General features: G+C 38.0%; 1 protein-coding gene across 1 annotated transcript in view; it reads right to left on the bottom strand.

Moving 5' to 3' along the window:
- LOC114657656 (POU domain class 2-associating factor 1) overlaps positions 1-27,901 on the bottom strand; it is a 185,043-nt gene that overhangs the window by 3,788 nt on the left and 153,354 nt on the right. Inside the window, exon 8 of the mRNA XM_028809528.2 lies at positions 2,812-2,863. Within this exon, the coding sequence (XP_028665361.2) occupies positions 2,812-2,863 (52 nt within the window). The remainder of the gene's footprint in view (positions 1-2,811; positions 2,864-27,901) is intronic.

The following is a 27,901-nucleotide window of genomic DNA, read 5'->3' as shown; positions in this document are numbered from 1 at the left end:
CAATCCAAACAAGGAAATGGAATTGGAATTGGAATTCAACAACAACTACAAGAATTTCATGGAATTAATTTGAATTCAGTTCTGTTTCCTGACATTCCATTTCAATTCCAATTCCATATCCATTCATCTGCTTGCAATTTTAATTCCAATTCCAATTCCTGGAAGTGAATTGGAATTTACCATTCATTCTCAGTTCAATTCATGAATTCCACTTTCTAAGATTATTTCACTTGATTTTATATATAGTCTATATTATATGTACATTATATATTATAAATCACATAAATCACAAACATATAAAAGAAATACGAGTAGTGTATGTTTTATACATTATGCATGTTAATTTCACAAATCACTGTTATACATAAAAAGTAAATTATGAAATTTGATTGTCTCATTTGCATGTGTTACTCTGCACATTAATGTACTAAAACAACATTTTCTTAAATTAGATTAAAACAATGTTTTCCAGAATTCCTTGCAATGTGATGGTTCATAACCTATGAATATAAATGAAAGCCATGTTAAAGGTGTGAGACTGGAGATTTTCTGTGAGTTTAATTGGAAAGATTTTGATTGATTTTGGATTACTTTTTATGTATGATTTTGGACTGTTTTGAGGATCTGATTTGTGTATGAATTCTGGATTGCATGGGTGCAGAAAGACAAAACATGAAAGACATTCCAACAAAGAAGGTCCTTTCACTCTCTTCACCAAAGAAGCAACTACTAAGCATTGCACTTCAGCACCAAAAAGAGAACAAAACTTTTGCATTTATGGACACCTAAGTCCCATCCACATCTACAGAGTTACCAGCACCAGAGGAGATGCCAACATACCTAAGCCTACTGTGCCATACTGAGGAGTCTCCTGTACTAGAAGGACAGCCCGAACTGGTTCCCCTGTTTAGTTCAAATTGCATGTCAGTATCTAGCTATTCCTCCCTTATCTACTGCTGTAGAACATGTTTTCAGTATTTCAGGCATGATATTTAGACAATGAGAGATGCAATCTTAGTGATAACAAATTTCAGGAAATAGTGATTATTCAATGCAATAAAAAGTGAATATATGTCAATGAAATACATGAATGAACATGACTCACTAATTTGTAGTTTGAGACATTTATCATGTGGTAGCATTTATCACATTGAACTGGTAATCATTTACAGGTATTAATAGTATATTCAGATATTTATGGCCAGTGTCACTCATCATTTTTCAACTGTTAATGTACAGTTCTCAGTTTTATTTACTTACATTTTATCAACTATTTTTCATAAATTACTTGGTGTTTGTAAGGCACCATAAATAAAGTTCACAGGTATGTCCCTACCAGTAATCTTAAATAAATGCTCAGAAACAGAAATAAATGGAATTCAGGAAGAATTTCACTGAATTGAATTCCACTTCCTGAAACTCCAACTCAATTCCAATTCAGTTTCCTTTAGTTGTTGTTTGAATTGGAATTGTTAAGTTCATTACTGAATTGACCCCAACCCTGGTGGGCTTTACCTCAGTTACTGCTGTATTGGACTAGAAGAAAAGTCCATTTGTTTTGAAAAAATGTTATTAGCTGTCATTTAATCCACAAAAGAAAATCATTTTATGCACAAAGGATCAGAGATTTACCATCAAAAGACTTCAAGAGACACTTCAGTTTGGCACTTTTTCAAAACTATAACTTTAGGAGGCAGTAAGACAAAAAATATGTTTGGACTGTGGTAACATTTATACTAACATAGCATAATTATAATGTGATAGCAACTCATTATTGACACACTATTAATATTTATGAGTGTTAATTGTTTAAAGGTGCACATAGAAACAGTTGGATTAGTTCGGATTATAATGAAGGGATATATGTTTAAATCTTATTAAAACACACTGTGAGGTAAATGTATTCAGTTAAATAATTATAGTACATATCATGGTGTGGAGAAGCTATATCAATGTTCCTTCTTCAACTTCTCTCTAGTTGCATGTGGCGTTCTAATTTATAATTCTTAGCAATACAGTATTTCTTTTCTTAATGCACTCGTGCCAGCCCAACTGACACTTACTTCCTTGCCCTGTTTAAAACCACCTAAATATTTTCATTTAAGCCTTCTTTTTCAGAATTGTACAGACTTTCTGAAAGTATTGTCTTTACTGATTACTGATTTACCAGTGCATTATGTGGGTAAGGTAGGTGTATCTAAAAATATGTCCACTCAGTGTAAGGTTTTCAGAATTATAAGATGCACAAAAAATTAAGAATAAAGCTAAAAGCTCTCATACAGTCTGGGAGGTAATCAAGAAATTCATTATGACAAATATTTTTGCAAAGATGATATTCAGGCAAGAGTGGTGTTTTGGGGTGGCAAGTGGGGCGACCACCCTAGGCCCTGCAAATAAGGGGGCCCCGCTTTTGAGGTCTGCATGTTCCGTTCAAGAGGGTTGGTCAAGTTATATTCTCCAGTTACAATTTGATAAAGTCTGCATGTTATCTTACAAAAATTGAGATGAATACTGTAATGAGAAAATCCAGTGTATGTTAACATTATTTTTATTAAATACGCGCTCAAGTTTATCCAGTCCACACATACCATTTAACAGCGTTTAACGTAACTGGCCCCAGGTGAGGTTGGTCAGCCCTAGGCCCCGCACACCCCTAAGGTCACCTCTGTATTCAGGCATATATAGGGTTGAAGTATAATACTCTATTCAGCTAAAGTTCATCCCAGTACTACTTGTTGGCAATTCAAAATACACATATTAATATATTGTATAACAACATTTGCTCACTATTTTAGTATGCTTGAGGTTTACCTTCAAAATCCAGTACTTCTAAGTTTATATTTGTTGCTAATGACAGCAAAACCTAGAAGAAAAAGAAAGGTAATGTATGACTAATTTGAAAGACAAGATAAACATATGTTGAGGTATAAAGCTTCAACTACTTCCCAGGAATTGGGCTATAACCAGTGCAAGACCACAAGCAGAATCTGCCATCTCATGCCACAGCTAGTATTAATATAAACAAAAAAAAGAGTCTGGTGCTTCATGACAACACTTTGTCTTTATGGGCCCACTCACTGGTAATCCCAGAAGAGCACTCAGTAACTGGTAATACAAAAATGAGTTCATTAATAACATTATTAACTTTAAAAACAGAAATTACCATGCAACACCACCCCTCCCTAAACAACATAAATACACTGCCTATAAAAACTTAATCTCTTTGGAAGTTTTCTCATTTTATTATTATACAACATTGAATCACAGGCGATTTTTCTTTGTCTTTTTTTTTACATTGATCAACAAAAAAGCAGAAACAGATCCCTGCAAAGTGATATAATCATGAAAATAAAACACAAAATAATCAATCACAAAGGTATCCATCACTCTTTAATGTCAAAGTGAAAAGAGGATTTCTTAAACATTATCTAAATTAAATGCAAAAAATAAAATAAAAAATAAATGATTGTGTAAATATAGGCACTGAACCCAAAATAAAGGTAAAGCTGGAACATAAAATCCAAATTCAAAGCCTCACAGTTTCAAATGTGAAATGTTGTTACAAGTAAGTTGTTCTCAGGAAGTTGCCATAAATATAATGTCAATGTCAATGTCAATTTATTTATATAGCACATTTAAAACAACATAGGAATGCTGTGGCCAAAGTGTGTGGCAATAAAAGAAGAAAAAAACATATAATTAACATAAATAGAAATAAAATAAATGAACATAAATAAAATAAATAATAAATAGAAGTAAGATTATATATTCACAATGAGGAAACCTTCAATAATACTGACGGTCACGGAAAGCAAGTGAATAGAAATGAGTCTTTAATGTTGTTTTGAACAGTTCAATAGTAGGCGACTCCTTTATGAAATGAGGTAAAGAGTTCCACAGGCAAGGAGCAGCAGCTGTAAAAGCCTTGCTCCCCTTAGTTTTAGTTATATATATATATATATATATATATATATATATATATATATATATATATATATATATATATATATATATATATATATATATATATATATATAATAAGAAAGCTGCTGTATCCTACCATAGAATTGTTCACACTCCAGTACAAAAATGATTAATCTTTACAGATGCATTTCTCTTGAGAACTCAAGCAAAACATACCACTCACAGTAGAAAGCTTCTTTCTTTTATCATGTATGTTTGTCAGCTTTACCTTGTTTCTCCTCCAGCTATTATCACCCACCCCTCAGTTTTACATTTATTAAACACTAGCTGTCCCCTGAGGCTAAGGCCGCATAGCAGGGAAACAGGACAAACTTTAAAAATCAATCAAATATTTTAAAAAATGTAATAATTTGTATTGAGAAGAATTTATAGTGATAGCTTTCGTATCCCAGGGCCCCTTGATATAAAATATGTTTGGTCAGGGGTGAGAATGTAGCTGTGATCTCTTTGCCAAAATTGTAAAAAGTTGGCACAGTATCTCTGGCCAAGTTAGGTACACTCCAACATCAAACGTTGCCACTGTATCTGATCGTGTTCAGTTCTGATGGGAGAGTGTCCCCCGTGTAGGGAGAAGAGCACATGGCCGTGATATCTCTGCCAATAAACAGGTACCCTCTAAAATACACGTAGCTGTGATCTCTCTCTCTCTCAAAAATGTCAAACATTACTTTTTAACAATCTCTAGATGATAATGTCTGCTGAACAAACAGGTACGCTCCAACACATGGTGATAGGTAAAGCGACTCAAACAGAGGCTGGCACGTGAGTGAGGATGGCCCCGCCCAGCTCCCTACTCCTGAGGTCCCGCCTCCCCCTCCCTTTGGTCCACAGCCTGTCTCTCGGATTCGCAAAAACCAATCTATGATACTTAATGTGAAGAGAGAAGTTGCAAAATCAACTGGAATGATCGAGCAAATTATACAAAAAAACCCGATCTAAATCCGTTAAGTAGTTCTCTCGTGAAAAGCAGACAGACATACATGTATTCTGCCAGTAAAAGATGAAGCCACACAAACTGATGATAAACGGCATAAACATTAAGGAGTTATACTGGAAAATAAAATTGTAATTTCTTTTGAAACTGCAGGCTGTTTATAGGAAGTTTTAATTCTGCTCAATCAAACAGTAATGGACTACAAAGAAACTCATTTAAAAAAGAATTTACAAGACTAATGTATAGAGGCAATTTACATTGAAATCATCCTCTGTAGTTTACTAATAATTTATGACCAAATATATTTGTAAATTCTTTCTTTAATATACCTTTAATTAATCTGTTCTGTTATCCAAGGAATTTATAGTCATTTTAGTTATAATTGGAGGCAGGATTGGCACTTCAGCCACCACAAAAAAAACTCACACTGTAGCAGTGTGGTTCTGAGGTGTCACCTGCTGAACTTGGGTCCCAATCCGTATGGTTCATTGTGTGGTGGGTGTGGCAGCATACTATCAGCGTAATGTTCCCAACCTTAGTTACAATAGTCAGACAACTCTTTTAACCTAATGGTAAAAAGAATGGAGACAGCAACAGATTGTACAGATACATACAGGATCAAAGCTTTTGAGCAGAGCCATCCATCATCGGGACAACTAGATAATCATATGTGTGTAATGTCACATGTCTAGGATCCTCCATGTGTGATTTCAACATAAATATGACGCATCTGAGAGCCTGAAACGAGGCAACAACATAGTGAGAGATATCAGAGTCTGAGACACATCACAGAGACAGAGACCATTTTATCTGGAAGTTGGAGAACATAACTTATGCATCTTGCTGATTGTTAACTCAAAACGTCACCCAGGACAACATTCATCCTAGACATTGCTGATTTTTAGTAACTTCTCTAAGACTATATACATTATATCCAGCCTTTGGCATTTACTGTATTTTATTTTCTATTATACTTTATTCTAGTGGATACTATCACGCTATCATATTAATAAATGCTACATTGCATTTTCAGTTCTATACTTTGTCTTTATATCTAGAGTGATTAAAGTAATAAAATAAATAAATATTATGGCACCTGGTGTTACCTGCGTTTATCAAGGCTTAAGGGTCGCAGCTCAATAAGAAGAACAAGTGTGGTTAAAGTAAGACACTACTGGTGCGTACGTGCCATTTAACCAAATGAGCCTTCCTGAGATATACTGAGTCCTTTTGTCAAGTACTGAAGAGAGACAGGTATTGTCTGCATCACTCATATGTACTTATGTAGAAAGGATTTTATATGGAATACTACAGAGTGACTAGCAGTTAGGCATTACTCAAACGCAATTGTGTGAACAGGATCTGTGTGTTTGCATTAATTATAAGGTGAAAGTAGACCAAACTAGTAAGAGTGTGCTGAGTCTCACTCTTCCCTCAATAATATGTTTCTTAAATTGTTGTGGACTAATATTACAAAACATCTCAGTTCAATATTACATTATGGTGAACTGCCAATGGTGAGTTACAAACCTACAAGGTCTAGTTCAGAAGTGAGTGCTTTGCAGAGTGAGCTGAAAGGCAAGCACCACCAGTCAGCTGCGAAGAGCCCATCTCTGAGCATTGGTGATACGAGCTGATCTCTCTCTCTCTCTCTCTCTCTCTCTCTCTGTCAGCCCCCACTTTTTCTGTGCAGTGTTGCCACAACAGGAGTGCAAAATCTAACAGAACATTGATTATCCATTTGACTGTTGCTACAGACTTATTCACAGTCATTAATATATATGTCCATAGGAGACATTTCCTTAAATTTGAATCAACAGTTAACATTTACTGATTCTTTTATTTATGATAAGCATGGAACTCTCACAATCTGGCAGCCAGTTTTTGAATTTATTTATCTTGTTTAGTGAAGGAACCCAGTCACAGGGGATGCACAAACCAGTGTGTTTCTTTGTGCTGGTCCCAAGCCCGGATAAATTGGGAGGGTTACATCAGGAAGGGCATCTGGTGTAAAATTTTGCCAAATCAATATGTGGACAACAATGCAAATTTCCATACCGGATCAGCTGAGCCCCGGGTTTACAACGACCGCCACCAGTACTGTTAGCCAACAGGGTGCTGGCGGAAATTGGGCTACTGTTGGCCGAAGAAGAAGAAGGAGAAGAAGAGGGGGGAGATGTGTCCGGAGGCAGTAGGAGAGGCGGAAAGTAAAGAGAGTGGAACTTAGGGTAGGTACTTTGAATGTTGGCAGTATGACTTTTAAGGGGAGAGAGTTAGCAGATATGATGGAGAGAAGGAAGGTTGATATATTGTGCGTGCTAGAGACTAAATGTAAGGGGAGTAAGGCCAGGTGGATTGGAGGTGGATTCAAATTGTTCTATCATGGTGTGGATGGGAGGAGAAATGGGGTAGGAGCTATTCTGAAGGAACAGTCTGTCAAGAGTGTTTTGGAGGTGAAAGGAATGATGGAAACGTACTCACAAGTGAGGAAAGTGTGTTGAGCAGATGGAAGGAGTACTTTGAAAGGCTGATGAACGAAGAGAACGAGAAAGAGAAGAGGTTGGATGATGTGGAGATAGTGTATGTACTGTATGTAATGTATACCTGCATTGTTATCACTCTTTAATTTAATATTGTGTTTATCAATATGCTGCTGCTGGAATATGTGAATTTCCCCTTGGGATTAATAAAGTATCTATCTATCTATCTATCTATCTATCTATCTATCTATCTATCTATCTATCTATCTATCTATCTATCTATCTATCTATCTATCTATCTATCTATCTATCTATCTATCTATCTATCTATCTATCTATCTATCTATCTATCTATCTATCATACCTATGGAAGCATGGAGGTGTTTAGGAGAGATGGCAGTGGAGTTTTTAACCAGATTGTTTAATGGAATCTTGGAAAATGAGTTAATGCCTGAGGAGCGGAGAAGAAGTGTACCAGTGCCGATATTTAAGAATAAGGGGGATGTGCAGGACTGCAGTAACTACAGGGGAATAAAATTGATGAGCCACAGCATGAAGTTATGGGAAAGAGTAGTGGAAGCTAGGTTAAGAAGTGAGGTGATGATTAGTGAGCAGCAGTATGGTTTCATGCCAAGAAAGAGCACCACAGATGCAATGTTTGCTCTGAGGATGTTGATGGAGAAGTTTAGAGAAGGCCAGAAGGAGTTGCATTGTGTCTTTGTGGACCTGGAGAAAGCATATGACAGGGTGCCTTGAGAGGAGCTGTGGTATTGTATGAGGAAGTCGGGAGTGGCATTAAAGTACGTAACAGTTGTACAGGATATGTATGAGGGAAGTGTGACAGTGGTGAGGTCTGCGGTAGGAGTCAAAGTCAAAATGAACTTTATTGTCATCTCAACCATATACAAGTATACAGATAGACAAAATTGCGAAGCTCAGGGTTCACAGTGTAACAACATGGCGTGCAAATAATAAACTAAAAATGGAATTAAATTTAAATTTAAAATTAAAACACAAACAAGATGAGACGTGGGCAGCACGGTGGCGCAGTGGGTAGCGCTGCTGCCTCGCAGTTGGGTGACCTGAGGACCTGGGTTCGCTTCCCTGGTCCTCCCTGCGTGGAGTTTGCATGTTCTCCCCGTGTCTGCGTGGGTTTCCTCCAGGCGCTCCGGTTTCCTCCCACAGTCCAAAGACATGCAGGTTAGGTGGATTGGCGATTCTAAATTGGCCCTAGTGTGTGCTTGGTGTGTGGGTGTGTTTGTGTGTGTCCTGCGGTAGGTTGGCACCCTGCCCGGGATTGGTTCCTGCCCTGTGTTGGCTGGGATTGGCTCCAGCAGACCCCCGTGACCCTGTGTTCGGATTCAGCGGGTTGGAAAATGGATGGATGACAAGATGAGACATTGTTCAAAGACAAGATAAAGAAGTAGCAGCAATATTGATGTGTAAGATATGTAATATAATAAATAAATAATAGATATAGATAATACAGAAATTATCAGTGTATAATAGTTGTTTAAGACATGTGTAAACAATGACAGGTCAGAATGTTTCACAGCAGAAGGATATCGAGTGTCAAAATACTTAAAGGTCAGTATGAGATTTTCAGTTCTTTTCTACATGCACACTAATCTTTGCAGGACAGTGGCTTGCATGTATAAAAGTTCTGTTTTTAGTGGTGTTTGAGGCAGTGTAGAAGATCCCAGGGGGCAGCATGGTGTTAAGGAGTCTAACAGCTTGGGGGTAAAAACTCTCCTGCAGCCTGGCAGATCTCTCTTTGATGCTGCAGTATCTTCTCTTGGATGGCAGAAGTGTGAAAAGTCCATGTGAGGGGTGTAAGGGGTCCTGCACAATGCTGCAGGCCTTGTGGACACTGCGTTTGTGAAATATGTCCTATAGTGAAAGGAGAGGCACCCCAATAATGTTGTCTGCTGTCTTCACTATCCTTTGCAGGCACTTGCGGTCAGATATGTTGCAGATGCCATACTAGACAGTGATGCAGCTGGTCAGAACACTCTCAATGGTTCCTCTGTAGAACATGGTGAGGATGAAAGGGGGAAGACTTGCTTGCTTCAGCCACCTCAGGAAGTGTAGTCTCTGCTGGGCTTTCTTGATTAGTGATGTTATGTGTCCACGTAAGTTCCTCAGTTATGTGCACACCGAGGAACCTGGTACTCCTAACAGTCTCCACATCTAAACCGTTGATACCGAGTGGGATGTGGGCAGGATGTGATTTTCCGAAGTCCACAATTATCTCTTTTGTCTTGTCGACATTGAGAGATAGATTGTTGTCTTCACACCATGCAGACAGCCGTTCCACCTCATCTCTGTATGCTGTTTCATCATCCCTCCTTATCAGTCCCAGCACCGTCATATCAGCCGCAAACTTGATGATGTGGTTGATGTTGTGCGTGGCTGTGCAGTCGTGAGTCAGCAGGGTGAACAGCAATGAACTAAGCATGCAGTCCTGCGGTGCTCCAGTGCTCAGTGTAATGATGCTGGAAGTGTTGCAGCCCATCTGAACTGATTGGGGCCTCTCTGTCAAGAAGTCCAGGATCCAATTGCATAGGGTGGTGTTCAAGCCGAACCTGCTCAGTTTTACAACCAGTTTTGGAGGGATGATTGTGTTGAAGGCAGAGCAAAAGTCTATGAATAGCATCCTGACATATGTATCTTTTATATCCAGATGTGTCAGGGAGAGGTGAAGGGCAGAGCATATGGCATCTTCAGTTGACCTGTTTGAGCGGTATGCAAACTGAAAAGGGTCAAAGGAAGGAGGGAGATTAGTCTTTATGTGTGACATGACTAACTTTTTGAAGCACTTCATTATGATTGGCGTGAGTGCAACTGGCCGGTAATCATTCAGGCATGTCACTGATGACTTCTTCGGCACTGGTATGATGGTGGTCGACTTGAAGCATACTGGGACTGATGACTGGCTCAGAGATGTGTTGAAGATGTCTTTGAGGACATCAGCCAGTTGACTGGCACATTCTTTGAACACACGACCAGGTATGTTGTCAGGTCCTGCAGCCTTGCATGGATTGACTCTGGATAGAGTCCTCTTCACATCAGTTATGGAGAGACAGAGTACATGGTCAGTGGAGGGAGGTGCTGCTTTTCTTGCAGGCTCTTTGTTCCACGTCTCAAACCGTGCGAAGAAGAGTGACGGATGCATTCAAGTTGGAGGTGGGATTACATCAGGGATCGGCTCTGAGCCCTTTCTTATTTGCAATGGTGATGGACAGGTTGACAGACGAGATTAGACAGGAGTCCCCGTGGACTATGATGTTTGCTGATGACATTGTGATCTGTAGCGATAGTAGGGAGCAGGTTGAGAAGAAACTGGAGAGGTGGAGATATGCTCTAGAGAGGAGAGGAAAGAAGGTCAAAAGGAACAAGACAGAATACATGTGTGTAAATGAGAGGGAGGTCAGTGGAATGGTGAGGATGCAGGGAGTAGAGTTGGCGAAGGTGGATGAGTTTAAATACTTGGGATCAACAGTATAGAGTAATGGGGATTGTGGAAGAGAGGTAAAAAAAGAGTGCAGGCAGGGTGGAATGGGTGGAGAAGAGTGTCAGGAGTAATTTGTGACAGACGGGTATCAGCAAGAGTGAAAGGGAAGGTCTACAGGATGGTAGTGAGACCAGCTATGTTATATGTGTTGGAGACGGTGGTACTGACCAGAAAGCAGGAGACAGAGCTGGAGGTAGCAGAGTTAAAGATGCTAAGATTTGCACTGGATGTGACAAGGATAGATAGGATTAGAAATGAATACATTAGAGGGTCAGCTCAAGTGGATGGTTGGGAGACAAAGTCAGAGAGGCGAGATTGCGTTGGTTTGGACATGTGCAGAGGAGAGATGTTGGGTATATTATATACTGTATATATATATATATATATATATATATATATATATATATATATATATATATATATATATATATATAAGGATGCTAAGGACAGAGCTGCCAGGGAAGAGGAAAAGAGGAAGGCCTAAGCGAAGGTTTATGGATGTGGTGAGAGAGGACATGCAAGTGATGGGTGTAACAGAGCAAGATGCAGAGGACATAAAGATATGGAAGAAGATGATCCGCTGTGGCAACCCCTAACGGGAGCAGCCGAAAGAAGAAGAAGAAGTGAAGGAACCAACACCTAAATGAAACTTCAATCGATCATAGAGTAATATGGGAAAGGAATCATTTTTATAACTAATATTGCTTATGGGAGCAAACAGGTCAGCAGTCAAAAATTTGCAAATTTTCATTAAACTTTAACAGGTACTCTGCAATTATAGCCTAGCTCTGAAAGGAATAATAAATAATTAGAAGACTGAGGGCTTTACATCATTAAGGTCAAGCTAAATAAATAAACAGTTTTCTTTAATCATTCGAACTCAGTGAAACACAGCTACTTTTCAAGTTACTGCTTAGTAAGGCAGATTCTCAAAAATGAAGTACATTCAGACAGAAAAATAAGACAAATTATTTAAGTTAGTTTGAAGGACCAGTGATTTAATGCTTGACTATCAGTGATAGTAATCATCCAGGATAACAGATAAACTTAGGTTTTGTAAACATCTTTTCTGGCTCTGCTATTCCTGGACCTTGTTGTTTTCTTGGCTGCCTATTCAATAACGGGTTGTAGTAACCTAGAGTAATTAGTGAAAAAAAAAAATATATCACCTGATGAGACACCAGTTCATTTGAAAGAATTATTTTTCATATTGGGTTGTCAGTCAATCTGATAACATGCCTTTGGCATTTGGAAGAAAACCAACATAAACATATGAAATGACCCGTGGTCCAAAAGCAGTATATGGCACTGATACCCACTTCACAACAATGTCACTCTAAAGAGATGTTTTAGAATTGATGAAAGATTAGAATTTATTATTATAAGAAAAAATGACTTTTTTCTGCTATTCCAGACAGGAATATTATATACCATCCCTGGTTCTTCAATGTGCTATATTAACGTTTCAATATAGAATAATTGGTTTCAAAGATGCAGAAGACTTGGGCTGCAGAAACAATAGAACCCCTTTAGATTTCTAAGTGTAGTCTTTGTTAAGTATTCTTTTTACTTTTGGAAGTGTTAAGGGTAAAACATGTTACTGTATTTCAAATTATTATGGGAGACGTCCTCCACAGAAGTTAATTCACCAAGACTTCCACATCATTAACTATATTTTTTATGTACTTGTTCTTACAAATCGTCACATATATTGCATTAATTTTGATTTTGCCAGTGGCTATATTGTAGAAATGTATTAAATAAAGAATAATGTCTAAACATTCAGTAAATGATAGATGCCATTAAAATAAAATTTACATTCAAAAAGTAATAACAGCATCTTACCATTTCTATTTGAATCCAGCGTTAAAACATACTTTATGACTCCACCTTTAAAGAAACATGGATTGAAAACTTACTTATTTTGGTATTTGCAACCTTGCCTTCTTCATTTGACACATAAACTGTAAAACAATGTATGTCAGCCACTGATTACTTCATTTCAACAACAGGCACTGCTGTAGTGTGGTTTGGCTGCCAGTTTAGTGTCCACCCACAACTCTCTGTGACCCTGAGTAAGTCACCCAACTGGCCTGTTGTTCAAATGTAAAGCATTTATATAAAACATTTAAATGCATCCTCATCCTCTCATAAGTACGAAAATGCATTTGTGATGCACTGTATATTACAATATCTGTTCCTGTGATGAACTGCTGCAGTTTCTGGAGGTCACCATTGTTTAACATGTCTTTCATTTTTAATTTGCACTTCAACGTAATGAATGAAACAGCAAGTCAAAAAAGGAAAATCCTTTAACATGAAAAAGTATTAAAAGATATGGCAAACGTGATTGTAAATGTACTAAATGATATGAACACGGACTAAGTATTACATTATAAGTAAAGGATCAGATAAATGGACAATGTCATAAAACGTATTGATGAATTTTCAAATAAATAAACCTTAATTAAATGAGCAGATGTTCTGCTAAAAATTAAGACTTAAATTGCTTGAAACTTGAAACCTTTTTCTGTTGATCAATGTCAAAAAAGCTAAATTAAATCCACTGTGTCAATGTTGTATAATAATATAAGCACTATATAATGAATATTATACCTGGCCTAAACAAACTTTGAGAATAAGAAATTAGAAAACAACAAAACTAGTTTGCCATCTACTGTGACAGAACTTTGGCAGAATATTTGAAAAGTAATATGGGTAGTGATATTTGGATAATGTAATGGTTAAAGGTTTTGGATGAAATAAATAATCTCATTGTTCATGGATTAATGACATGTTGTGTGTCTAGTATATGTAAACAAGAAAAATTTAGTGCATCCTTGGCATAGGTAACAAAAAGAAATGTGATTTAAACTGTGATTAACAATAGCCTCAGCATCCATGTCTGAAACTGTAGGTACAACTAAAAAGGAGGGTGTGTTTGTTAATTTAGAGCTAATGGTTATGACTTTGAATTGATAATAAATTCTACATATAAGATATATATATACTAGACATTAAGCCCGTTACAATAACGGGCGCTAGAACAGTAGTGCATAAACATTAGTAGGAACAGTCTATATTAAATGGCAAGGGATCGTGTATTTTCTGTTACAGTAATCCTGGCTTGTATGTGGCTGTAATATACGTCACTGTATTGTGTCCTTTAATTTTCTCTTGCAGTAATGTCTCTCCAGCAAGTATTGTGCAGTTCCCCAGCAAGTATTTTAATCTGTGCTGGCTTACAGCTGATTATTGTATGTGTGTCGTCTCCCCAGCAACGGATTTTATGTGAGCGAAAAGAAATCAACTTTTAAAAGTCATCGTATTGTAATATCATGGAAATTCATATATTTAGGAAAACCCCTTCAACGACTGACACTTTACACTTTACCGGGCCAAGTTTGTTAATCGCAAATCTGACATCCTCAGAGTGAACACTTGCACAACAACAAACACTAATCCCACCTCTTTGGGGAAGCTGGTCTCCGCGTCTCAGTACCCGATTGGATTTTTCGCGCGTTATGTTTTAGGTCTTATCTCATTTACCGAAATCCAATTGGATCGGCCGCGCGATATTTTATAGGTCCCGCCCTCTCTGTCTTGTGTGACGCGTCAGGCGGCCTTTGAAGCATCTGCTTTGAAGCATCGCACCGTGCCCCGTGCATGACAATAACGGGCGCTAGAACAGTAGTGCATAAACATTAGTAGGAACAGTCTATATTAAATGGCAAGGGACTTTGACCTCATTCTTTTTGTTGGTCGTATTTTTCTTTCTTTCAGCCTTTCTTTTGTTGATGTTTACTTGCTGAGCTGACCGTTCTTCGTGGGCTGCCGCCGTGTATTGTGTGTCTTTAATTTTCTGTGACAGTAATACTGTCTTGTACGGCTCTATTCAATAAGGGTGTGCACAAAAAGGCGACCTCAATTGAGCGCAGCGAATAAAGGCGTTCGTAGATAATTTAGTTCAAATGGCTCTGGAATATGTGAAGAGCAACAAAGGTGCAGATCTTTATTTACGCGCGCCTTTATTCGCTGTGCCCAATTGAGGTCGCCCTTTTGAGGCTCGCCTTTTTGTGCGTGCCCTTATTGAAGGATACCGTCTTGTACGTCCGCTGGCTTGTACGTCCATAATATACCTTTAATTTTCGCTGGCGGTAATACAGGCGTGCGCGTCGGTATTATGCCTTTAATCCTCTCTGACAGTAATACTGGCTGGTATGTGGCTGTAATATGCGTCACTGTATTGTGTACCTTTAATTTCCTCTTGCAGTAATACTGGTTTGTATTTCCGTAAAACGTCTCTAACTTTCTCTGACAGTAATATCGCGCATCGCACTGTGCCCCGCGCATGTGCACTTCACCAGAAGACACCCACACACGGACACCTGCACGCACATAGGGATTTTATTAAAGATGATATTATATAATATATTAGCTGTCCCCCGTGTCTTTGCCCATGTAGTAGTGAAACAGAAAAGCTTTAAAAATCAAAAAAGCTTTGCCCCCTCCCCTTCACCCAAAGCTGCTCTCTTGGATTTGTGCAAATAAAACCGAACTATGATACTTAGCATGATGAAAGAAGTCGCAAAAGAAAAAAAACCCAATCTAAATTCGTTAAGTAGTTCTCTTGTGAAAAGCAGACAGACATACAGACAGACGTTGAATTTTGTATATATATATATATATATATATATATATATACATATATATATCTATACTAATTAATAAAAGGCAAAGCCCTCACTGACTCACTGACTGACTGACTGACTCACTCATCACTAATTCTCCAACTTCCCGTGTAGGTAGAAGGCTGAAATTTTGCAGGCTCATTCCTTACAGCTTACTTACAAAAGTTAGGCAGGTTTCATTTAGAAATTCTACGCGTAATGGTCATAACTGGAACCTGATTTTTGTCCATATACTCTAATGGAGGAGGCGGAGTCACGTATCGCGTCATCACGCCTCCTACGTAATCACGTGAACTAAAAACAAGGAAGAGATTTACAGCACGAGTCAAACGGGGAACGAAGGTAAATGACGTTAATTTTTGAGTGTCTTTTAATACTGTGTAAGCATACATATTAACACATGTGCAATTAAACGTGTGCATTTACGGGGTGATTTCTCAGGCTTAAAAGCTCACCTTTTATTAAAAAGGTAAATGCTAACTGTTTTCATTCTGAAGGGCACAAACCACGTTAGATTTCAGCCGTTAAATGCGCAAAAATGTCGGTACACCAGATAAATAAGCACAACATATTATCAGTTGTATTGTATGCTTACAATACATATAGAAATGTGTTAATCGTTAACTAATATTATGGGATGGTGTTTTTCGACTCGCGCCTTGATTTAAATGATTCCATGTCTTGGTGGGTTTGCGTAGTTTATTGTCAATATCTTTACACCTGTTTTTAAAAATTATTGACTGAAACGGGCTTTCACGAAAAAAGTTAGGGCTTTGCTACAGGATACACCCTCCACAAGTTAAGGAACTAAAAATAAAAGGTATATATTTCTGTTTTATTTAAACCTTTTAAGTTCGTGTAAGCATACATATTAACACATGTGCAATTAAACGTGTGGATTTACGGGGTGATTTCTCAGGCTTAAAAGCTCGCCTTTTATTAAAAAGATAAATGCAAACTGTTTTCATTCTGAAGGGCACAAACCACATTGGATTTCAGCAATTAAACAAGCAAAAATGTCGGTACACCAGATAAATAAGCGCAACATATTATCAGTTGTATTGTATGCTTACAATACATATAGAAATGTGTTAATCGTTAACTAATATTATGGGATGGTGTTTTTCGACTCGCGCCTTGATTTAAACAATTGCATGTCTTGGTGGGTTTGCGTAGCTTATTGTCAATATCTTTACAGCTCTTTTTAAGACTTAATTTAAAAAGGTTTTCTTTTCTTCTTAATAAAAATTTAAAAGCAGTACTTCGCCGGTGCGAAGCGTTCATTTCACTCCCTTACAGGAATCGAACCTCGGACGTCAGCGCTAGAGGCTAAGCCCCTAAAATTGCGCCACGGCATGTGGTTCGTTTATTTGACAGCATGTAGATCGGGGTAATTACATTCACGGCATTCGTAGTCTGATTCACAATCTGATTGTATGGGTGGTTACCTACCAGGTAACGCTTATGGTTAGCCAGCAAGTCAGCTCGAAGTGATCACTCGAGTAAAGGCAGCTTCACAAAAAAAGAGATCCTTAACAAATTGTTATTGGTATATTTTCTCTCAATTTAAAAGGTTTTCTTTTCTTCTTAATAAAAATTTAAAAGCAGTACTTCGCCGGTGCGAAGCGCGGGGATTTGAGCGAATGACGCATACAGACATATTCATGAGTGCAGGTACTTTCGGAAACAAAGCACCGTGTAAACCTAAAGTTTAAATTAAGTTCATAGACCTACAAAAGGTTGCCATTGATTTCAGGCAAGGTTGCTTTTCTCCTGTACAACTATACGTTGCATTCTCAAGAGTGTGCTTGCACGGCTTGGTCATATTACAACCGGAGTGCTGAACTGACAACGTGGTATACAAACAGAACTATAACAATCGTAAAAAAAGAAAAAAAAAAAAAAAGCGAAGAACCCTTGCATTTAATAAAAAGGCTCCTTCCTTGGCGTTCGTTTATAAAACAGCGGAAAAGCTGTGTTAAGGCTGCTTCAGATATAGATATATATAGATATAGATATATATATATGTATGTATGTCTATATATATATATATGTAAGCTTATAAGTACTGCCTTACTTCTCTTTAAGAAAGGAAGATGTAATGATACTTGATTTAAACAATTCCATGTCTTGGTGGGTTTGCGTAGCTTATTGTCAATATCTTTACACCTGTTTTTAAGACTTATTGACTGAAACGGGCTTTCACGAAAAAAGTTAGGGCTTTGCTACAGGATACACCCTCCACAAGTTAAGGAAGTAAAAATAAAATTATATATTTCTGTTTTATTTAAACCTTTTAAGTTCGTATGCATAGCCCCATTTGGCTGTTTTAGTTTTTTTTTTCTTTCTTCAGTAATATTTAATCTCCTTAAAGAAAAAGAACATATGCATTTTACTTTTTTTGTATCTCTTTAGTAATATTTTAGTGTAAAAGGATAACCAGTATTTAAACCTTTTATGTTACTTTATAAAGTTATTTTACACAATGTTCAAAAATTAATAAGAAAGCTACATATTTTGGTAGCTGCTGCTTTAATTTTCAGTGAAATGAAAAAAGCTCTCCAAGAGAAAACCTCAATGAAGAAGAAACAGTTTGCACTATCTAAAAAGGAGAAACCCTCATTTATAAAGGTTTGCTGCAGATGACTTAACTGAAAATATATTAATACTTCCTATGTGTATAATACATATTTATCTATTTTACTTATGCCTTTATTCCAGCAACTTGCAACATCAGAGGTACAATTTGTTACATTACTTTTGTTTTTTGCAGCACAGGCAATTGAAGTGACTTCCTCAGGGTCACACAGTGATGTCAGTACCAGGATTTGAACTGACAAGCTCCGGGTTTGCTGAAATATTACTGAAGAAAGAAAAAAAACGAAAACAGGCAAATAGGGCTATGCATACAAATGTCCATCCATCCATTATCCAACCCGCTATATCATAAATACAGGATCCAATCCCTGCCAACACAGGGCACAAGGCAGGAAACAAACCCCGGGCAAGGTGCCAGCCCACCGCAGGGCGCACACACCCACACACACCCACACACCACGGACAATTTAGAATCGCCAATGCACCTAACCTGCATGTCTTTGGACTGTGGGAGGAAACCGGAGTACCCGGAGGAAACCCAGACAGACATGGGGAGAACATTCAAACTCCACGCAGGGAAGCGAACTCCTAACTGGCACCTTTCACTGCGCCACCATGCCACCCGCATACAAACTTAAAAGGTTTAAATAAAACAGAAATATATACCTTTATTTTTACTTCCTTAACTTGTGGAGGGTGTATCCTGTAGCAAAGCCCTAAGTTTTTTCATGAAAGCCCCTTTCAGTCAATAAGCCTTAAAAACAGGTGTAAAGCTAAACTTGCAGCACTGCTATTCAATTACACTTGCCTAACGCCTCTCCTAAGGGGAGATACTGTGGGATCTGGGCATCCGTCAAAGCACCAATCACAGGCCCGATTAGAAAGCGGGAAGCTGTGATTTGTCGTCTCCCTCCCATGTAACAATCACAGCCCGTGTTACAACGCACTATGTATGTATGTATATATGTATATATGAAGAGTATGGATGGATGGATGGATGGATGTATATGTGTGTGTTTATGTATGTGTGTATATGTATGTGTATATATATGTTCATATGTGTATATACAGTGGTGTGAAAAACTATTTGCCCCCTTCCTGATTTCTTATTCTTTTGCATGTTTGTCACACAAAATGTTTCTGATCATCAAACACATTTAACCATTAGTCAAATATAACACAAGTAAACACAAAATGCAGTTTTTAAATGATGGTGTTTATTATTTAGGGAGAAAAAAAATCCAAACCTACATGGCCCTGTGTGAAAAAGTAATTGCCCCCTTGTTAAAAAATAACCTAACTGTGGTGTATCACACCTGAGTTCAATTTCCGTAGCCACCCCCAGGCCTGATTACTGCCACACCTGTTTCAATCAAGAAATCACTTAAATAGGAGCTGCCTGACACAGAGAAGTAGACCAAAAGCACCTCAAAAGCTAGACATCATGCCAAGATCCAAAGAAATTCAGGAACAAATGAGAACAGAAGTAACTGAGATCTATCAGTCTGGTAAAGGTTATAAAGCCATTTCTAAAGTTTTCGGACTCCAGCGAACCACAGTGAGAGCCATTATCCACAAATGGCAAAAACATGGAACAGTGGTGAACCTTCCCAGGAGTGGCCGGCCGACCAAAATTACCCCAAGAGCGCAGAGACGACTCATCCGAGAGGTCACAAAAGACCCCAGGACAACGTCTAAAGAACTGCAGGCCTCACTTGCCTCAATTAAGTTCAGTGTTCACGACTCCACCATAAGAAAGAGACTGGGCAAAAACGGCCTGCATGGCAGATTTCCAAGACGCAAACCACTGTTAAGCAAAAAGAACATTAGGGCTCGTCTCAATTTTGCTAAGAAACATCTCAATGATTGCCAAGACTTTTGGGAAAATACCTTGTGGACTGATGAGTCAACAGTTGAACTTTTTGGAAGGCAAATGTCCCGTTACATCTGGCGTAAAAGGAACACAGCATTTCAGAAAAAGAACATCATACCAACAGTAAAAATATGGTGGTGGTAGTGTGATGGTCTGGGGTTGTTTTGCTGCTTCAGGACCTGGAAGGCTTGCTGTGATAGATGGAACCATGAATTCTACTGTCTACCAAAAAATCCTGAAGGAGAATGTCCGGCCATCTGTTCGTCAACTCAAGCTGAAGCGATCTTGGGTGCAGCAACAGGACAATGACCCAAAACACACCAGCAAATCCACCTCTGAATGGCTGAAGAAAAACAAAATGAAGACTTTGGAGTGGCCTAGTCAAAGTCCTGACCTGAATCCAATTGAGATGCTATGGCATGACCTTAAAAAGGCGGTTCATGCTAGAAAACCCTCAAATAAAGATGAATTACAACAATTTTGCAGAGATGCGTGGGCCAAAATTCCTCCAGAGCGCTGTAACAGACTCATTGCAAGTTATCGCAAACGCTTGATTGCAGTTATTGCTGCTAAGGGTGGCCCAACCAGTTATTAGGTACAGGGGGCAATTACTTTTTCACACAGGGCCATGTAGGTTTGGATTTTTTTTTCTCCCTAAATAATAAAAACCACCATTTACAAACTGCATTTTGTGTTTACTTGTGTTATATTTGACTAATGGTTAAATGTGTTTGATGATCAGAAACATTTTGTGTGACAAACATGCAAAAGAATAAGAAATCAGGAAGGGGGCAAATAGTTTTTCACACCACTGTATGTGGATGTGTATATGTATATACTGTATATATATATATATATGTATATATGTATATGTAGATATGTGTACATATGTATATGAATATATATGTTTACATAACCTCTTTAACACACTACTTCTCTGCTGCGAAGCGCGGGTATTTTGATATATATATATATATATATATATATATATATATATATATATATATATATATATATATGTCAATGTATGTATGTATATATGTATGTCTATATTTATATATATATGTGTGCATATGTATATATATGTGTATATATATTTAGATATGTATATATTTATATGTATATATATATGTAGATGTGTAAATTTGTATATGTATATATATATATGTGGATGTGTATATGTATGTATATATATGTATATGTAGATATGTGTATATGTAGATATGTATATATATGTATATGTATATATATGTTTACATAACCTCTTTAACACACTACTTCTCTGCTGCGAAGCGCGGGTATTTTGCTAGTATATATATATATATATATATATATATATATATATTGCGGTAAGCGGCCCGGACACAAACAGGCGGACCTTGTTTGAATCACCACAACACGTTTATTTACAAATACTTATTTACACGGGTGCATACAACCCCAAAACTCCCCCAAAAGTCCAGGCCTTCTTGCCAATGCCTTTCTCTCAAGTCAGCCTCCACTCCTCTCCTCCAAGACCTCGTCTTCTCCACTCCCAACTCCAGCCACTGAACGGAGGGAGGCGGCCCTTTTTATAATCACCCGGATGTGCTCCAGGTGCTTCCCAATAATCTTCCGCCGGCACTCCCCAGTGTGGCGGAAGTAATGGCTGCACACACAGAAGCACTCTGGGTGTCCCTGGTTGTCTTTCCCCCAGCACTTCCGGGTGTGGTGGAAGTGCTGATGACCAGGGCTTTCCAGGCATGGTTGAGCTTCCAAGCTCAGTTCCCGTGGTCCCCAAAGCCACCAGGGCGGTCGCCCCCTTGTGGTCTGGAGGAGGCTTAATGCCACCCCCAGCCGCACGCCACAATAGGGAAGGTTGCCGGTTTGAATCCCGTAAATGCCAATAGGGACTCTGCTCTGTTGGGCCCTTGAGCAAGGCCCTTAACCTGCAATTGCTGAGCGCTTTGAGTAGTGAGAAAAGCGCTATATAGAATTATTATTTATTTATATATATATATATATATATATATATATATTGTAGCAGATATAGCGTTTGTCCACCTCTCGAACCCTCAGGTCCCCGACAGCAGCTGACTCAGGAACAGATCCGGCCACAACATGGCAGAGTCGTATAGCAGTCACATTCTTTTTTTGACTCCGTAACAGATCCGTCTGTATTCCGGCAAGCTCAGTTCGTGCTTCTGTGGGAGGGACAAATGGATCCGCCCACATTTCGTCATGTATAGTAATTGACAGTTCAATCTCTTTCCGCGAGAGCTTAAGTTAACGTGAGCATAACACGCTTATGTTTTGAGTTCGCGCTCAAATTTTCGCGCCACAACGAGCAGTCTGAAAACATTTACAAAGAGAACGGAATTGTTCTGGGAGGAAGTGAGTCAAAAATTCATTTTTAAAAGTTATGAGAAGTTCAGAAGCTTTTTATATATGTGTCGCCATCATAGCAGATTAAAGTGAAATGTAATGAATTATATTAGCATCTCACTGTAATAATTTTTAGTATTTGTACATATTAGGCCACGATGTTAAATTCCTGTGCAGTTTATTTTAGCCTCCACCAAATAAGAGTTAGTTGGCGCTGTGCTCAAAATTATTTTCTTAAACGTTTTGTGTTGAACGTGGGCTTATTTCAGATACGCTATAGAAAAAAAAGTGGTCTAACCTTTTTGTGTTTCATTGTAAGTTGCTTCGCGACCGCTGGAGAGGGTTGCGTTGGTGAATCGTGAAAGCAGGGGCAATGTCAGAGGACCGCCGAATCGAGCGCGACCTGCCGTCAGAGCGGGGAAAAGAGGGTTGGGTGCATGTTCGCCCAGCGAATACGGGGAAATGTGGTTTAGGCGACCCGCCGGTCACGAAACACTTTTCATTGAACGAACTTACGCCTGTGGTAGTTTGTTTTGCTTTAGAAACTTTTTCAGTGTCGGTTTATTTTATGGAAGCTTATACAATTTAGTCTTTTCTTAGTTCTTCGCTTTAATAAAGTGCCAATAGGATTCAGGTTGCACTCCTAATTTGTACAAAAATTACATGATAAACATATATAAAGGATTTGTTAAATGTAGATACAAAAAGTACTAACATTAATGTGTTGTTATTTTAAATATTTTAGTAGAATCCTGATGGTGATATATACTTTAGCAACATTTCACAAGCATAATCTGTACATTACATGTATTTTCTCTGTCCTTTAAAAGTGAATGGTTGTGAATATTCAAATTAGAATGGTAAATATATATTCACGTATATGGTAGCTTTGGCTTCTGCTAAATAATAAAAAAAATCTTTGTAAATTAATTAGTGTCTTTTTTGTCATATTACAATTTAAGCAATATAGGTTACAATTTAAGTGAGGGTGGCATGGCAGCAGTGCTGCCTCGCAGTAAGGAGACCGCAGGGTTCACATCCCAGGTCTTCACGGCGTGGAGTTTGCATGTTCTCCCCATGTCTACGTGGGTTTCCACTGGGTGCTCCGGTTTCTTCCCACGGTCCAAAGACATGCAGATTAGGTGGATAAAATAAATTGACCCTAGTGTGTGCTTTGTATGTTTGTTCACCCTGTGATGCACTGGCACCCTATCCAGGGTTTCTTCCTGCCTTGCACCCTATACTAGCTGGGATAGGCTCCAGCAACCCCTACAACACTACTCAGGTTGTTAGAAAATGACTGACAATTTAAGTGATATGGAGGCATTTACCTGTCAGTGATGATTTCATTTATTATTTTTCTTTTGGTGACTTTTGTCTTATGTTGGTACACATTTAAAAAGCTGTTAATTAAATGTGTTTGTAGATCTGTTTTATTTAAGCAAGGATCATCTGCAGTAGTTCCCTGTTGCATTACTGCTGATAGGTAGTAGCTATTTTTGTCAGTCAGTCATTTTCTAACTCACTTAATGCAAACAAGGGTTGCTTTAGCTGCCGGATCCTATTCCAGTTAGCATTGGGCCAAAGGCAGGAACAAATCCAGGACAGGGCACCAGGGCCATTTGTGTTTTAATGTCTACAGTAAAAATAACAGCATTTAATGTTTGTATTTTTTTTTTTTTTGTTATAAATTAAAATGTGGAATTCCAATGCAGATCTGGAGACATCACTTGAAAGATTTTTATTTTTTATCAAAATGACAGTAAAAATCATATTTTGTTTTTAAGACGTATATTTTGTATCATGCTATTCAGTGGGATTGGTGTGCAGCCCAAGCTTAAATTTAACAAAAAAATACTGTTGCTGGTTTATATTTGAATTAAATACTGTAAGCTTGTTGTTTAGCTAGATCAAACATTATTTACATATTTGCTTACCAGTAGGCAATGTGTACACAAAGTTACACACACAATATTTTACAGTAACATGTTAAACCATACTTATATTTCTTTCTGTTTATATTTTTGACCTGCAGTTCGTGCATGGTGATAGTCAGCAGTGAGAAATGGCTGATTCAGTGGTATCGGGTTCAACCCTCAGACGAAGAGCATGCAGAGATGTTGATAGGAGACTTCAGCAAATGAGGGAGAACTGCAGATTTAACTTTGCATTTGGAATTAGGAATGGGGAAAGGATGGAGGAAGGTGATCTTAGAAATGAGGAGAGAGTGGAGCAAAATGACTTTGAAAATGGAAGTGAAGTGGAGAATGAGGATGTTGGGAATGAGGGCATTTATATAGACAACACAGCAGACATTTTTGTGTGTCCTCAGTCAGCAGACTTTTCTGAGGATGAGTCTGATTTGGATCTGCATTCTGATGAGAATTTAGAAGAGCCATGTAGCCTCAGTGACAGTATTTGTAACTGGGCTTTAACCTTTGGAATATCTCTTGTTGCTCTAACAGCACTTTTAGGGTTGTTGAGACTTTATCATCCTGAACTCCCAAAAGATGCAAGAACTCTCCTCAATACTAAGAGTGGGTATTCTATTCAGAATAAGGTTGGTGGCCATTATTACTATTTTGGTATCCTTGCTTCAATCAGTAAAATTCTTTCAGATACCATAAGCTCAGTCACAGAAGGCTTTACCTTGAAGTTGCAGATCAATGTGGATGGGTTGCCCTTATTTAAAAGCACTAGCATTCAGCTTTGGCCTATTTTGGGACTTCTCCTCAACCTTCCTATGAAAATGCCTGTTGTTATTGGACTATTTTGTGGACCAAACAAACCAAAGTCATCTGAGGAGTTTATGAAAGATTTTGTTACTGAGTTAAGGGAATTAGAAAATGGTTTTTCTTTTAATGGCAAACTGCTCTTTCTGAAGGTAGATTCTGTTGTGTGTGACACACCTGCCAGGGCTTTTTTAAAGAACACAAAAGCACATAATGGATATCATGGATGCGACAAATGTGCACAGTGAGGGCAGTATGTCAACAACAGGATGACTTTTCCTTTAACTGAATACACACTCAGAACAGATGAATCTTTTTCACAAAAACTTGATGAAGAACATCATCTATTTGGCTTGCATGCTTTTCAAGGAACAAGCATTGGCATGGTATCACAGTTTCCAGTTGATTACATGCATTTGGTTTGTTTGGGGATTGTCAGGAAATTGTTAAATATTTGGTTCAGAGGTCCTCTAAATTTTCGATTACCTGCAAACATTATTAGTAGATTATCTGACCGTTTAAATGACTTGCGACCTTGTATACCAGTGGAATTTGCCCGGAAACCCCGGACACTGAGAGAAATTGACCGCTGGAAAGCAACAGAATTTAGACTGCTTCTACTTTACACGGGCCCTGTTGTTCTGTGTTCATTCCTGGATAACAGGATGTATAACAACTTCATGCTGTTGTTCTCTGCCATCTCAATTTTAGTCAGTCCAGTGCTTTCTTCATTCTACTGTCAGTATGCTCAAACATTGCTTCAAACGTTTGTGAACCATTTTGGTGAGATTTATGGCAAAGATCAGCTTGTATACAATGTACATTGTTTAGTCCATCTTCCTCTGGATGTACAGCGGCATGGTTCTTTAGACTGCTTTTCATCTTTCCCTTATGAAAACCACCTTCAAAGACTTAAGAAACTTGTGAGAAAGCCTGAACGTCCACTTGCACAGATTGTCCGAAGACTGTCTGAGCAAACTGCTTGCACACCCACTGGTCTGGTGTCAAAGTCTTTGGAAAAACCCCATTATGTTGGACCAGTTCCAGATGGACTTTTTGTACTTGGACAGTACCGTCAAATGCGTTGTGAACAATGGGTTATTAAAGTTTCAACAGCAGATAATGTCTTCATGATAGGCGATGATGTGTGCATGATATACAATATTGTTGAATCCAGTGAAGATGTCTATGTTGTGTACAAGGTGTTCTTAAAGAAGTCTGTCTTTTTTACCTACCCATTTAAGTCAGATTTCCTAAATATATATTGCATATATATTTCAGTCAAAAGTGCATAGTTCTGCCCCACAGAGGAGGTTCTGTGGTGATACCTTTACTTCATTCTCAAAAATATTAAATCAGAGTTATTTTATGTAAATAGCATGTTTGATTGTTCTACTTGTTCATTAGTCAGCACAGATGGAATCACGATTACATTTTGTAAGTACGTTGAGCCCTTTTTCACTCTACTGTTGATGCATTTATACGCTTCACATTGTACTTTGTTATATATCATTTTCATTTGTGTATAAACAATTTTTTTCAGTGGCTAATGGATAAACTTGCTGCACATTGCAAACTACCAAATAAAGCTTACCTTTCATCAATAGTCAAAAAAGCATTCTTGTTTTTATTAAAATCAGGGGTGAGGATGTGCTAGGTGGTTTCACCTGCTGTTTGGGTAATGCATTTTGTGTGCAACATGTAAATATTATGTTTATTTTGAACACTGTCTTTTTTTTCTTCTGCAGGATGTTTCTGGTAGTTCAGTTTATAGATGAACAAAAATCTGTGTCTGTTATACCACAGAATTGGTACAGTGATGGCACAACCTTTTGGCCAAATTATAAGAGCGATCAAAGACTCAACAAAGCAGCAAGATATGCTGAGGAACCAGGCCCAGACTGGACCAAGCACGATGTTAGAGTACTAAAGTCCTACGGTAATTGAAATGTTCAAGATATGTCCCCAACTTAATCCCTTTCACCAGAGGAATATTGCTGTAAAATATTAGTTTCTTGATGTTCATTTTTTTTTTATATAGAAAAGCAACAAACATTTGTCTAAAGTCTTATTTTCATGTTGTAATCATGTGATTTTTCGCTGTCTCCAGGCCTCTTTTCCAACAACCTTCATACTAGTGTTCATGAGAAATCAGGGCCCAATTCACACCTTTCATTAACATGCATCTCTAGTGATTGCATTTATCCAAATTGAAACTCAATCTTACTTTCTCATGTAGGTCTCTTTACAATTTTTCCTAGTTTCACTTTGGTGGTTAAATGCTATCAAATTGTGATGCGATTACAAAAAAAGAAAATATGTGAATGCTAGGTGTAAATGGGGCCTAGGTAGTAGTGATTTAAAAAAATCACAGAAGTGATAATGTTATATTGCACATTGTTTACATCACCTGACATTAACTTTTTGAAATGCTTTTAGGAGATTACATGTCTGCATGGCAAGGGATGAAGAAGTCTTTGATTTGTCAAACTTCAGAATTGGATACAGATGGTGAGGAGGATATAGGCAGCATGAAAAGAGCAACTAAACCAATGTAAGTTTGATTCAACTTCACCTGTGTTTTGTTGAATGTATGAAACCTTTGTTTTGAGTAATATATGCACATTCAATCTTCTGTAAACAGCCACTACTATGGTGACACTGACTATGAAAGTGAACATGAAGACTTGGCTAAGAAAACAAAAGTTCCCTTGACAAGATCTTCAAAACC

Source organism: Erpetoichthys calabaricus, chromosome 9, assembly GCF_900747795.2.
Source record: "Erpetoichthys calabaricus chromosome 9, fErpCal1.3, whole genome shotgun sequence".
Classification (NCBI taxonomy): domain Eukaryota; kingdom Metazoa; phylum Chordata; class Cladistia; order Polypteriformes; family Polypteridae; genus Erpetoichthys; species Erpetoichthys calabaricus.
This window is presented reverse-complemented; position numbering and strand designations above follow the sequence as displayed.